This window comes from Phoxinus phoxinus, assembly GCF_949152265.1.
Source record: "Phoxinus phoxinus genome assembly, chromosome: 22".
NCBI lineage: Eukaryota > Metazoa > Chordata > Actinopteri > Cypriniformes > Leuciscidae > Phoxinus > Phoxinus phoxinus.
The window spans coordinates 22,194,176-22,207,327 of NC_136897.1; the positions used below are offsets into that span (position 1 = coordinate 22,194,176).

The 13,152-nt window shown below is 39.0% G+C and overlaps 1 protein-coding gene across 3 annotated transcripts in view; it reads left to right on the forward strand.

Annotated features, from left to right (window-relative positions):
- Positions 1-12,692, forward strand: part of diaph3 (diaphanous-related formin 3) — a 284,319-nt gene extending 271,627 nt beyond the window's left edge. The window contains exon 26 of one of the 3 annotated variants that reach the window (XM_079598020.1): positions 11,920-12,692. In XM_079598020.1, coding sequence (XP_079454146.1) covers positions 11,920-11,975 — 56 coding nt within the window. In that variant the 3' untranslated portion in view covers positions 11,976-12,692. Of the gene's footprint in view, positions 1-8,023; positions 9,555-11,919 lie in introns of those variants that run through there. The other 2 variants (XM_079598019.1, XM_079598018.1) reach the window with 2 other exon arrangements.
- The last annotated feature ends 460 nt before the right edge of the window (positions 12,693-13,152 follow it).

Below are 13,152 nucleotides of genomic sequence, written 5' to 3' on the forward strand. Positions count from 1 at the left end.
AAATATAATTTGGTGACATTCTCTTCTCTCCCCGGGTTCAAGTAAGCATTAAGCCGTTTTCATTTGTAATTAATTTTTGTGAGGCGCTGAATGCTGTGGGATTACAACTCCCTACTGCTGCTCTTTGTTAAAGACTCTGATTGTTCAATACAACTGCCGCACTGAGAGAAAGAGAGTTTATACAGGTGCACATATCAAAGTTAGAGCACAGATTGGACCAGGACCAAGACTAAGACTATTACCCCTTCAAGACCCAGATCTGATGGTCCAAGAACCAGGCTGGGAAAATTCTGAATTAATGAGCAATGCAATCAAAGACAGTACACTGCAGTTGTTCTATATTTGTCCATGCAGGGACACCATATCAGACAGATTGTGGACAGATCCAAAAATGTAAATTTTGTTATCATTTACTCACCCTCATGTCATTTCAAAACTCTAATTCCAAAAAAATATTTTCTTCTTCTGTGGAACATAAAAGATGTTCTTTTGTTCATACAATGGAAGTCAATGGTCGCCAAAACTGTTTAGTTACCAACATTCTTCAAAATACCTAGTTTTCTCTTCCACAGAAAAAAGTCATACAGGTTTGGAATGACATGAGGGTGAGTAAATAATGGCAGATTTTATTTTCCTTCAAAAAAATATATGTACTATATTTACAAAGATATTGTAAAGGCTGTCAACTGTTTGTGTCCATACATTTAAAGTCATTGGGGTCCAGAACCTTCAATCCCCAAAAAGGACATACGGCTAGATTGAAATCTACAGGTATATGTTCCCTGAAGAAACACAATCAATTTGTATGATGCACAAGAATTTAAATATGTTTACTCTCAAATCAAAATATTTTCAAATCAAAATATTGCTCATTGTACACATACACAGACTACATCAAATATCGCAAGACAAACCTCAAACGTCATGACCTTTGGTGGATGTTTGAGGTTTGTGTCACGCATTGACTTTCATTTTATGGACAAAAACAGCTGAAACATTTTTCAAAATATCTTCTAAGAAAGTCATTCAAGCTTGGAATAATATGAGTTTAAATAAATATCAGATTATACATTTTTTCAGTGACTTATTGTTCCAAAATATGATTTCTACTTTGGCATGCTGGATAAAAGACATGACCTTGTCTGAGACCGTAACCCAACACCCAGACCCAAGCCACATTTGTGTGATCTCAATACCACAGAATCTCTTATACACAAATACATGCAAATGGACGTACACACACACACACACACACACACACAGAGGCCCACAAAACAGTCATGCACATGCAATATAGACAATGTCTTTGGAGAAGAAAAGGAAGCCTCTGAATTATGCCGTTTAAACGTGAATCATTACTTATTCTCTTTGTGTCTCAGTGTTCACACTCGCTGATCCCAGAACAACACATGGACTAGCTTTGATATGCTTGACTCTTGCTTGGGTTCAGAGGTTACGCTACTTCTTCAGCTTGGTAATTAGAGAGTTACAGCCTCTCTGGAACCTCATCTCGTCCTCCTTTTTATCTTTTTAATATTAATTGCCTTCCCTCTGTCATAAATGTCAGTCGAAGAGCATAGAAACCCATAAAAACATGCTTTACCTGTGGCACCAGTGGGCGGCTCTTGGGTGCCCGGTGTATGAGGCATGTCTCCACTGATATGCTTAATTACTGCTTAACTCATGTAGGCATAGGGGATAATGTGCAGGTCATCGCTCTCCGAGTCCTTCAGTCAGACAAAGAGGGACATTAGAGCATCATGGGCTCTGAATTACAGCCCTCTTTATCAGTCAGGGCTCGCCTCTCGCACTGGTCTCATCATTTGAGAGCCACCACATCAAATACGCGCACACAGTCTGACATTGTTTGCCATTTGTGCAGAACCAAACCCATATTCTGTCGCCCAAGGTTCTGTGTTATTCATGTGGCAACCCATAATCACGTCTCTTTGCACCGTAAGGCATCAATTAAGGCATAATTTATTACCAGTATTTCTGGTCTAATTCACCCGCTCAGAATTAGCTCTGATTTCCCTTGACCTTGTCCGCATGTGCCATCTCCCCTTTTTCCTCCTAAATGTAGATAAACGAGCGCGCACAGAGTCCAAGCGAGAGAGGGCCAGTAGGACAGCCTGATCATTAAGCTAAATTTAGTCATCAAACCGTAGTGTTACATCAGCTCACTTTGGCTTACAATACAGTAGATGCTATAATTCACAGGAGGCGAACTTAATTTCCCATACATTGTCCCTAGAAAAAACTCAGTGGACTCAGACTTTGCTTTACTATATTGGGGCAGCCCAATATAGTACCAGTATTTTTTTTTAAGCATGCACCAATATTTGGCCAGTAAGATAATATTACAGTACATTATAGGCAATAATCAATACATTTCAGTTGTTAAAATTCTGATGATAATATGGGAAAAAATAAACACCAAAAAGGATTCTACAGTTGAATATACAGCAGAATCACAAAATATATATATATAATTTTGCAAATGCTAACTTAACTTTTTTTTTTTTTTTTTACAAAAAATGTTTGTTCCAAATTAATGCTTTCTTTGAACTTTCTATTCATCAAATTTCCAAAAAATAAATACATATGAATCAGCTTAACATCACAACACTGATAATAATTAGAAATGTTGTTCTTACCAAACTAGGATAACATAATTATTTCTGGAGTCATGGCTGCAGTAAATACTGGCATCACAGGAATACATTTCATTTTAAAATATATTACAATAGAACATTTATGTTAAATTGAAAACATATTTCACAATATTACTGTTTTTACTGTAATTTTGATCTTGCAGCAGCCTTAGTGAGCATAATAGACATCATTTCAAAGCCATTTTACTTTTTAACTTTTAAAAAGTAGCATATCAATATATAAAATATAGAGTGATGCTGATAAATAATAATAATAAAACATTTAATGTCAGGCAATAACTGATTTATTGTGCACCCTTATTGTTTATCACATAAATGTGTTTGGACGCGTGTAAAGCCCCGTCAAAGGAGCATCAGTAGCATGGACGTCTACCCTGTTCCTCCCACTGAGCAAAGTCATGTTAATTTCCATGCAAATGTGACTTCAGCCATTCACCAGGTGCCATTTCCAGGCTTAGAACGCTAGATTGCAGTCAGACGGATGGTATAATCATTCCTAATACTTCTATAGATTATATGGCGAGCCGTACGGCGTGCAGAGGGGGAAATTATATGTCACCGATTGCATTGTGCGGAGCTCCTAAAGTCCCGAATGGTGTGAGACAGGCTCCATTGCAACTAATCGGACGCCTGTCTGCGTGCGAGCTCGTTAGGTTGATCAAGTGCCCTCATCTGCTGTCACGTTCCGTCGAGTCTCCTGCCAAAACTTCTGCTGAAAGAAAGGAGGAGAGCAGAGAGATGAAAAGAAAGTGAGTTTCTCAGCGGCCCCCAGTGCAAATGCAAATTGAGCAAATGATCTCTAAAGTCAGAAACCGGTATTTCAGCCTTGTTCTATTTGAAGAGAGGAATGAGACTGTCTCTCTCAGATGGCCTAGTCTGGACGTGAGTGAGTTTTTATGAGCCTAACTGAGGAGATACGTACTGATGAAAGGAACGGGGCATTCAGATTTCTACCGCAGTGTGTGTTTGCTTCATGGACGCTTGAGGGAATCTGAAATCTGGCGGATTTGAATGTTTTTAGAATATTAATTGGAACGTTATTGGCCAGAGAGATGCAAGATTAGATTGGAGGTTTTTAAGATTTTTATTTAATTGACTTTTTGCATTTTAAATTCGTCCTACAATAGAGTACACGTTCTATCATATTAAAGGAATAGTTCAGTCCAGAAATGTCAACATTTACTCACCCTCATGACGTTCTTCAATTAAACACAAAACTAAGAACACTTTTTTTTAGTGTCCAAGCTGCTTTTTTTCCTTTCAACGAATGCATATAGTGGCCAAAACTGTCAAGCAAGATTTTCAACTAATTTCAGTCTGTTGCGTATATCGAGCTATTGAATGATTTTACAAGATTTAGAAGATCCATATAGACTATTATTTATAGGATGTTTTTATGAGGCTTTTTTTGGGTTGATGACGTTTGGGTTGATTTTTGGGAAACTATCCTTTTAATTTATTTATTTAATGATGCTTGAAGAATGATAAACTAATTTCATTATGGAAGGCTCAATGAAACATTTAATTGAACTTTAGCTGCTGAACTTTAGCTTTTACATTCATAAGTTGTATTATTATGGTGATTCCAGAACCTAGATGGAAATAACTGTATTAGATAGAGCTTGACTGTCACAGCTGCTCAGTGTTTTGTCTCTCTAGTACTACTTCCTGCTCCTGTTTCCATCTCTCCTTCTTTCACTTACTACTTGTAAAAAGTTTAGAAAAAAACTTGGCATTCGCTGCTTCCTGGTGAATGTGAAAAGAACAAATCAGAAGTCATGTAGTGGTGCAGTGTCTCCATCGTAGCTTGTGTTTTAGCACTCATTAAGACACACAGACCTCATCCTCTCGCTAATGAGAGACGCGCAGCCTCTCCATATCAACAGGGTCAGTTTGCAGCACCCGAGCCAGCCAAAGAGTAGGAGAGGATAAAGAAATGAAGCAGTATGGTGCCAAACAAAGTCATGTGGAGAAAAAGAAAGGGAAACGGCAAATGTGAAGAGCAGGAAATGAAGGCGAAAAAGGAAGAGCCGAAGAGACTAATGAAAGTGGCCTGAAGCATAGGGCAGAGAGCGGCACACAGAGACAAACGAGTGCACATTCTCACAAAGCAGTAATGAGAGCGCAGAGAACTCACTACCACACACTCCTGTTCGCTACTTTACAGCTACCATTCATCTTAAACCACTCATTTACTCTGCATGACACAATGGACTGCATTCTGTCCCATTTACTGTATGTTTCACCATTGAGAGCATGCACGCGATTATAGACCTTCACTAACATTCGAGAAGCACATTGCTTGGATAAGCCATGAGAATGTTTACTATATGCTGCGTTTAAAAAGGTCAACACTCATGATGGCATTCACACATGTATTCTTACAGTTCTTGACTTATACATAATCATGCATAACCTGTCCTATAGGGTCTAAATACAAAATATATTAGTTGTGCTTGTTAAGGCTAATGACACTATTATTATTGTACATGGAGTTAAATTGGCATCAATGACATTTACAAAAGTTTACTATTTCAAATAAATGCTGTTCTTTTGTACTTTCTTTTCATCAAAGAATCTTGAAAAACAATTGGTTTCCAACTTTCCATCAAAATATTAAACAGCACATCATGGTCATGGACAAGCAGGCACTTCCCTTGAGATAATGCAAATGTAGTTTCTTTTGCTATCATGGTCTTACAGCTTGATGAATGTGGTTTATTGTGTTGGAGGTCTGCAGCTGTGCCTACATTTGCAGCTTAGACCTTTAGAAACTGTTATGAGGAGATACCAAATCAGCTGCAGTTGAGGCTTTTCAGTGCGACATTTGTTGGAGGATGAAGAAACCATCATGTCTGCATGCTCCTTTATTGCAGTATTTTTGCTTTGCTGTGGAAGTTTATCTCTCTCTCTCTCTCTCTCTCTCTCTCTCTCTCTCTCTCTCTCTCTCTCTCTCTCTCTCTCTCTCTCTCTCTTTCTCTCTCTCGCTCTCTCGTTCTCCATCTTTTCTTGTTTGTAGAGATTGTCCTTGTTTAAAGCACTCATACATCACTCTGTCCCTCGCTCCTGCACTGAAGTGAACGAGTGTGCTCTGCACCTTGGTGAGGCTCTGTTTGTAATGCAGGAGGTTTTTTTTATTTATTTTTTGCACGCCGTGCCTGTAATATACGCTGTCATCAGAGAGCCGAGCCGTAGGAATCGCCGCTGATGTGATGATAAAGCCGTTGTGTCTAGAACCAACCTGGAAAACTTATAGTAGTTTGTCAGACGCACCTTTCCATAAAGCATCCATACAGGTCAATGCAAGGTCAGATGAATATGGATTTTTTTCTCCTGCTTTTTTCCTCTCTTATTTATTCATTTGCTTGGTTTTGTTTTTCCTACATAACAATTTATACATCCAAATAATGTAAATATACAGTAGGTCTAAATCTCTCGACACCAATGGAAGTCTATTTCCACACCAGAGTATAAAAAAGGGAAAAAAAATATGATATTTATACTTATATATTTATACATTTGCCACTTCATATTTTGCAGTCAACTTTATTGCTTGCATTTGTGACTATATTTCACAATGTGACTTCTCATAATTGCAACTTTATATTATTAACAGTTATTTTAATAATTAAGACTTCAAATTGCACATGTGTTACGTCTCCCTTTTAAAAGATCTAGGGTTTATAGGGTAAGTAACATAAGTGTTAAATTTTAGAAAATAAATAAAGAAAAATAACTAAATTAAAGAAACGGGTTCAGTTACTGATAGCTTGTGTGGTGAGATGAATCAGACAGAGACAGATATTGGGTTAAATTACTTTAGTAGGCCAATAATAATACACCCAATGGATAAACAGTGTCAAAGTGATGATAAAGAAATATTTACAGAATATAACGTTACACAAGTAACGTTAATAAGATAAGACACAGAACACAGGAGAAAGGGATAATGAGCGGTGTTAAAGCAAAGAAATAAACATAACAAAACACGCTAACCTATGTCCCTTTAACATTACTAAACTAACCAAGAAATAAGACACGAAAATAAATAGTTCTTCGGCAACGGATCGCCAACTAAACTACACTAAATATCAAACATAAATACATGAGGTAACACCGCTCCTTACCTGGTGTGTATAAACAACTCAAACTCTAACGTGTTGCTTTATGTAGGTCATGTGACAGACTAACTATCCCTCCTCTCTGAGTCTGGGAAGATCGGTGTATGAACAGCAGACAGAGTCACGTACCAAAATAATAAAACAATACAAACTTAGAGAAATAACATAACAAAAACAAACGAGGAGGCTAGTAACAAACAAGACCAGTCAAACGAGAGAAAAACACGCCCCTCTCGCTCTCTCGTCACCTCCGGGTCTTTATGCAGCGATGGAGAGTTCGGATTGGTTCTTTAGGGGGATGTCGTCACGTTGTCTAATGATGATTGACACGAGGACCAACCAATCATGAAACCTAAGAATTAGGACAGCCCAGAACAAAAGGGGGAAAGAAAACACAACCAAATTACGAGGCAGACGTAACAACATGCAAGATATGAAGTTGTAATAATTAAAAGTAAAGTAAAAACCACAAATGAGAGGAATAATATCTGACTCTATATCTCAGTTGCTTGTTATTGTTTTTGTTACCGAGAAAATAGGTTCACTTTCAAATGAGACCACGTTTAATCAAATTTGGCATTTTAACATTTTAAAATCCAAATTTTAAGATGAAGTTTAAAATAAAAAATAGAATGATTTGAAATTAAGATTCTGCATTATTTCAAGGTACAGTATCTAAGCTAACGCTGCTGCTATTAGTATTTTTTTCAGTCAAATTGTAATGCTGATCATATCATTTATAACCAATTCTTTGAGCAAAATCAAAGCATTTTTGGCTGGTGATCTCAGACTTGTGAACTCTGACTACATCTCTCAGTCTGGATGGTGGTGAGAGTGAGTGAGAGAAGGACGGTCGGAAGGATGACTTTAAGTTGTTCAGGTAGATGTGCTGGGTAGTGGAGCATTAAGTCAGTGAGACGCTTCCCAGCAGCCTCTGCACCACATCACAGATCAGAGATTTAATGCTGGAAAGGCTAGAAGAACAGCGGCGGCAATAAAAAGGGCGAGAGGTGACGGTACTGAGGTGAGCGAGCGTAGCGCCTCTTTAATTTTTATTGTGTTGTCATGCTGTCGGCCGCATCGCTCTCCTTCTTCCTCTCATTTCTTTGAGGACTTTAGTGTCTGCACAACCCGTCCTCAAAGAGCTGCTAACTTTTCTAAACGTTTTCACGAGAACCTGTTTTTCTTTTTCTCTCTCCCTATCTCTCTCCCCCATCCCTCCTGCAGAAAACATGAAGGCACCTCTGCAAAGGTCACGGTCGCGGCAGAATATCAATTTCAACTCGACACGAGCACCCACTGCCAAGGAGCCTCATTACGAGAGCGAACCCCATCCGTCTGCAGCCCACAGGCCGACCCACCGGCCTGAGAGAGAGAAGGAAAGAGCGAGAGAGCGAGAAAAGGAAAAAGAGCAAACTCCAACGCTTTGCTCATCCAATGGTGACACGGATGTGGAGGCCTTGCTCGCCCGTCTGCGTGCCCTATGATGACATCACCGCCTCCTCGGACCTCTCGGGTTTGACCCGTGTAGTCGCTACGGTGACACAGACACAGAAAAGAAACACAAAGCTCACAGTCACCTTTTGCTAATAAATGCCGGCGGGTTGCGCACATTCGCGCATAGGAAAAGTCTTAACAATTAACCTTTCCCATCCGTCTCCTCTGCCCTTTTACCTCCAACAACAGACTTCTTGTCCACAGAATGCGAGTCATTGTGCTTTGGTTTGGTCCAGGATGAAAACTCGCTGCTTTTTATTAAGCAGCTAATTACTGGACAATTTACAGTGACCTTTGGGCCAAGCACTCGTCTCTTTTTTTAATGTCATAAACAGGCCAATTATTACTCTTTAAAAGGCTTCACACTGCTCTGTAAGGCACATGTGTCTTTTCACATATGTAGACGCTTTGAGCAATAACAGTTCAAATTTGTCAAATCGAATTGACCCTTTATGCTTTCAGACTCATTTTACCCCAGCTATCTATAACATATAACACAGCTATATCTCAAAATGTTCATTATAAATATAAATAACTTTTTTCAGTGTGATTGTTTGTATTCATGTTAATGCCAAATTAATCCTAAAAAGTTTTATTATGCATGGAACTCATTATACTTAACGATTACTGATGTACTCATTTTTTTCTAAATAAAAAGGAATGTATTAGTTGGGTTTCGTCCCCCTCAAGAGAGACGGTACTATGCAAGAGCAGCGGTTCTGTATTACGAGAGCCGCTGACAGCAGATCCCTGAGTGCCAGGAGTATTTGTACTACTTAGCAATCCTCACTGATATAATGCACACTCCTTCTCTGCACATTTGTTCTTGGATCTGTTGCTTTTCCAAATAACGTTTCCTTTTTCTTTTTTTATTTGTTAGACATTCGATTTCTTTTGTTTCCTTTAGTGTGTGCCTGCCTCATTGTGTGCACGTGCACGTGTTTGTCTGGTGTTTCCTCATTGTATAATTGGCACGTTTTCACATTCCTCCTCATGATGTTTTCTGTTCTGCTACTCCTGATGTGATTTTCCTCTTTACTGCTCTCAATCAGGCGTGACATCAGAATGAGATTACCTGTGAAATCACATCTCTTTCTCTCTCTCTTGTTCTCCCTGGACTTACTGCACTCGCATCACCTTTTTTGATTCTTTGAAACAACATTCTTGTTATTGGATAGACATTATTGCGACGACATTCTTTGGTGAAATGTTTCAAATAAAATAAAGAAAAATGATGCAACAAACTCTTTTGTTTGGCTTTAAAAGAGACAAATGTCACTTCTTTTTTTCGTTCCACTTAGACTTTCAGTTTCCCTCATTAAAAGAGTGCATATGTTTTCTCGCATCTTCTCGCTCTTTCAGAAATCTCATTTTATGCACGGTTACCTGAGAGTCGGGGTGAGGACGAGGAAGGGAGGGTAGCAACTCCTGGAGAGATGAAAGCCTCTGCTACCCACAATCACACTGTTTATTGTATTGTAAATAATAATTAATGCTGTTTCCAAAGGTGTACGTTCCAGTTTAATTAACCCAGTGGAAATGTGGAAGGGAGTTTTGGCCGTGGACTTCACTTTTCCCTTTCACAGCAGCAGGGAACTGGTGTTTTTTTTATTTTGGTAATGTCGGTAGCGTAAAATACAGGACGGATATATGGATAACTTGCTGTTTACATACTTAGCAAACATAAGTGAATGACTGACATTGGCAGCAACTGCACATGCATTTTATTATGTGAAGCACATGAGACTTGACCAAATGTTGTTTGTTGCTAAGACAAATGGATTTTTTTATTTTTTATTATTATTATTTTTGTAGTGGTGGTTGTTTTCCACAGAGCTTGGGATTGCAAACTCAGTGAAGAGACATGGTTGATTGACATGACACAAGCAGTAACAATATATAGTATACTAAATTTGTGTTATTTTATTTGGTTTTTCTGTCAAAAGCTTTAACATACGTCCATTATTTATACACTATCGTTTTGGGGGCATTAAGGATTATTCAGCAAGGATGCATTAAAAAGTTATGCCACAGTAAAGACATGAATAATTAGAGTAAAAGCTATTTGATTGAACTTTCTATTGCCAATCTCTCAGAGTTGTCATGACAGAACTGTTTTCCAACATTGATGATAATAAGACATGTTGCTTAGACCAAATCAGCATATCAGAATTATTTCTGAAGGATCATGTGACAATGAAGACTGGAGTAATGATGCTGAAAATTCAGCTTTGCCATCACAGTAATAAATGACATTTTAAAATATATTCAAATAGAAAATAGTTTTTATTGTATCATTTTCTGTATTATGCCACTTTTACTGCTGCCTTGGGATCTGAGTTACGAGTAACGTTTTGACCGAATTTGTACATGCCTATGATGACTTCAAATGATTTCCAGGTTGTTAGCTCACTAGGTTTTGCAACTGAGCTCAAGTATTTGTGAATTGCACTAAGCCACAGCGTGGTTTCACAAAATAGATCACATAAAAGATAACATAGCCTAGCAGTTGAATTGAATGAGTCTGAAAAGAGACCATATAGGTATTCTTTGAAACCAATAACCCAGAAAACAACATAATTGACAATAATCCTTTCCCCTAATCTCCATTTAAATACCCTGTGTGCATGCAGTGCACTTCCTGCGGCCTTAATGGACCCTACGGTTACCGGAGGATAAAAGCCCGTCACTACAACAGGCCGTGACGGTGCAGTCGAATAGCCCTTTAAGCCGGAATAAAATCATATCGGTTTGCATCCGTGTCCAAAGCAGCACCTGTCACGCGTCCACTTTCCAAGGAACGACGATTCCTCTCCTCCGTGCTTTTTATTTGCGTTTAGTCGTCTGAGACGTCAGCCTCTCTGTGGGTGGTGTGTGTAGTGCTGCCCTTAGTGGGATCAGAGCTCCTTTCAGCACCATGGACAGCTCCAGCAATGCTAATGAAGCACAGCCTTCCTTGTTCCCCTCTATAGAAGCATCAGACGGGCGCTCGCTCTCACCATCTTCTCTAAATGATCAACTGCCGCCGCGAGCGTAACCCAGAGAAAGGATGTTCTGTGCTTCTGTGTCCCGTGTTCTTTGCTCTCTGCCTCCTTATTTTTTTATGAAGTGCCTCTTTCTCTCTTGCTCATCTGCTCTCGCCCTACTCCAAAAAGACAGGAACACAAGAAATCACCCAGTTCTGTTGCCTTTTCCACAGCCTATTAGGACAAACTGGAGAGGCAGAGGATATGTAATTGTGCTGTATAGTGCAAGTAGCGACTGAGACTGTGTTGTCCGTGAGGCAACAAAGATCTCGCCCTTTCTATTTAATTCCCGCTGTCAGCCGGCCTTCTTCAGGACGACAGGGAGAGCGGAAGGGGTTAAAGGGTCATGGCTGAGACATTGCTTCTATTTCTGTGGATCTCCTGAAGACATGTTGTGTCCCGGTGTCAGGTCAACTGAGAACGAAGGTCAAGTGGAAGAGGTTAAAGTTGCCTGCAAGTGGACGTGCCTGTTTGTGTTTGTGTTATTTATGCTTCAAATGAGTTATTGTTACTACATTATGTACTTATTTTGTCCTTTTTTCCCAAAATGTGTGTGTGCTTTTTACAACGGCTGTTTCTGTTTTTTTTTATTATCTCCAGTGTTTCGGCTGTTGGATGTGAATCTACTTGACAGACGGTCCTCAATAACAATGTGAAGGTCTGGCTGTTCTCTGACTGTAGCAACCAAGACGTACACAGACTGTCCAACTAGAGAAAGAGAAACAGACATCTGTTGGTTTTTGAACATGCATTGATGCATCTCAAGCTGCCATCGCAAAGCCTTTCCTCCAGGCAACAACAAAAACGAGATCAAGGGAGGGGGTGTGGATGCATTTTCTTTATTGAACAGTTGTGCGGTTGTGTGTATAATTTAAAGGGAAACAAAGCATATTGTATGGCAGATTGCAGTCTGCTCTGGCTTAATTGGAGATGGGGAGAGTGAGGCAGATGTGAGTTAAGACTGTTAAACTCTGATTACTAGGATGTATCTTCACCCCACATTATGTTCTAGCATACAGAGGCTGGTCGAAAAATATTGATCAAAGCCAAAATCAAAACTGCAAGTAGCAAAGGTTTGAATGCAGAGATATATACAGATTTTGGCTCACTCTGGATAACTTGACATCTATCCATCCATCCTTCTATATATCATTCTGTCTGCCTATCCATCCGTCCATCTATGTCGTTCTGTATATCACTCTTTCTGTCTGTCTATACGTCCTAAGAACCTCAAGGATTTTAAACTTTAAATCAAAGCTTTTCCATTCAGCAATTGCAACAAAAACTAAATATTTTATTTTCAATGTATTTCTATTTTATTTATTCTACTCCTTTACATTCAAATTTGAATTGCAAATAGGAAGAGAAATAAATCAGGAAATGGTACAACCAAGACTCAAACTACACCTTCGGCATAAAACCATTGATCAATCGAAACAGGCCTTTCCATTCCCATGATAATTTTTTCATCAGTTAATTTGGAAACAAAGTTCTGTTTACAATATGGCATTTTGACACAGCACTCCTGAGGATGAAAACCCCTGAATTTTGCAAAGTTTCCAAGGTTAGTGACATCAAGTCTTCGAAAGATATGACTTTTTTTCTTCATATATGCATAATTGGAATGAGAAATTACGCTATCCTTTATTGCCAACCGGTTCAATTTGTCTGTTCTTTCTTTCTGTAGGTGACAAATTGTGTGTGTATTTAATTCCAGCAGGGTTGTAGTGTGGTCGCATCTTCATCCGGTACACTAACAGGGACTTCAGTCCAGGAAAACTGTGGAAATTACTCCTGACAAAACTAAGTAGCTCACCTTCCTCGATTCACCAG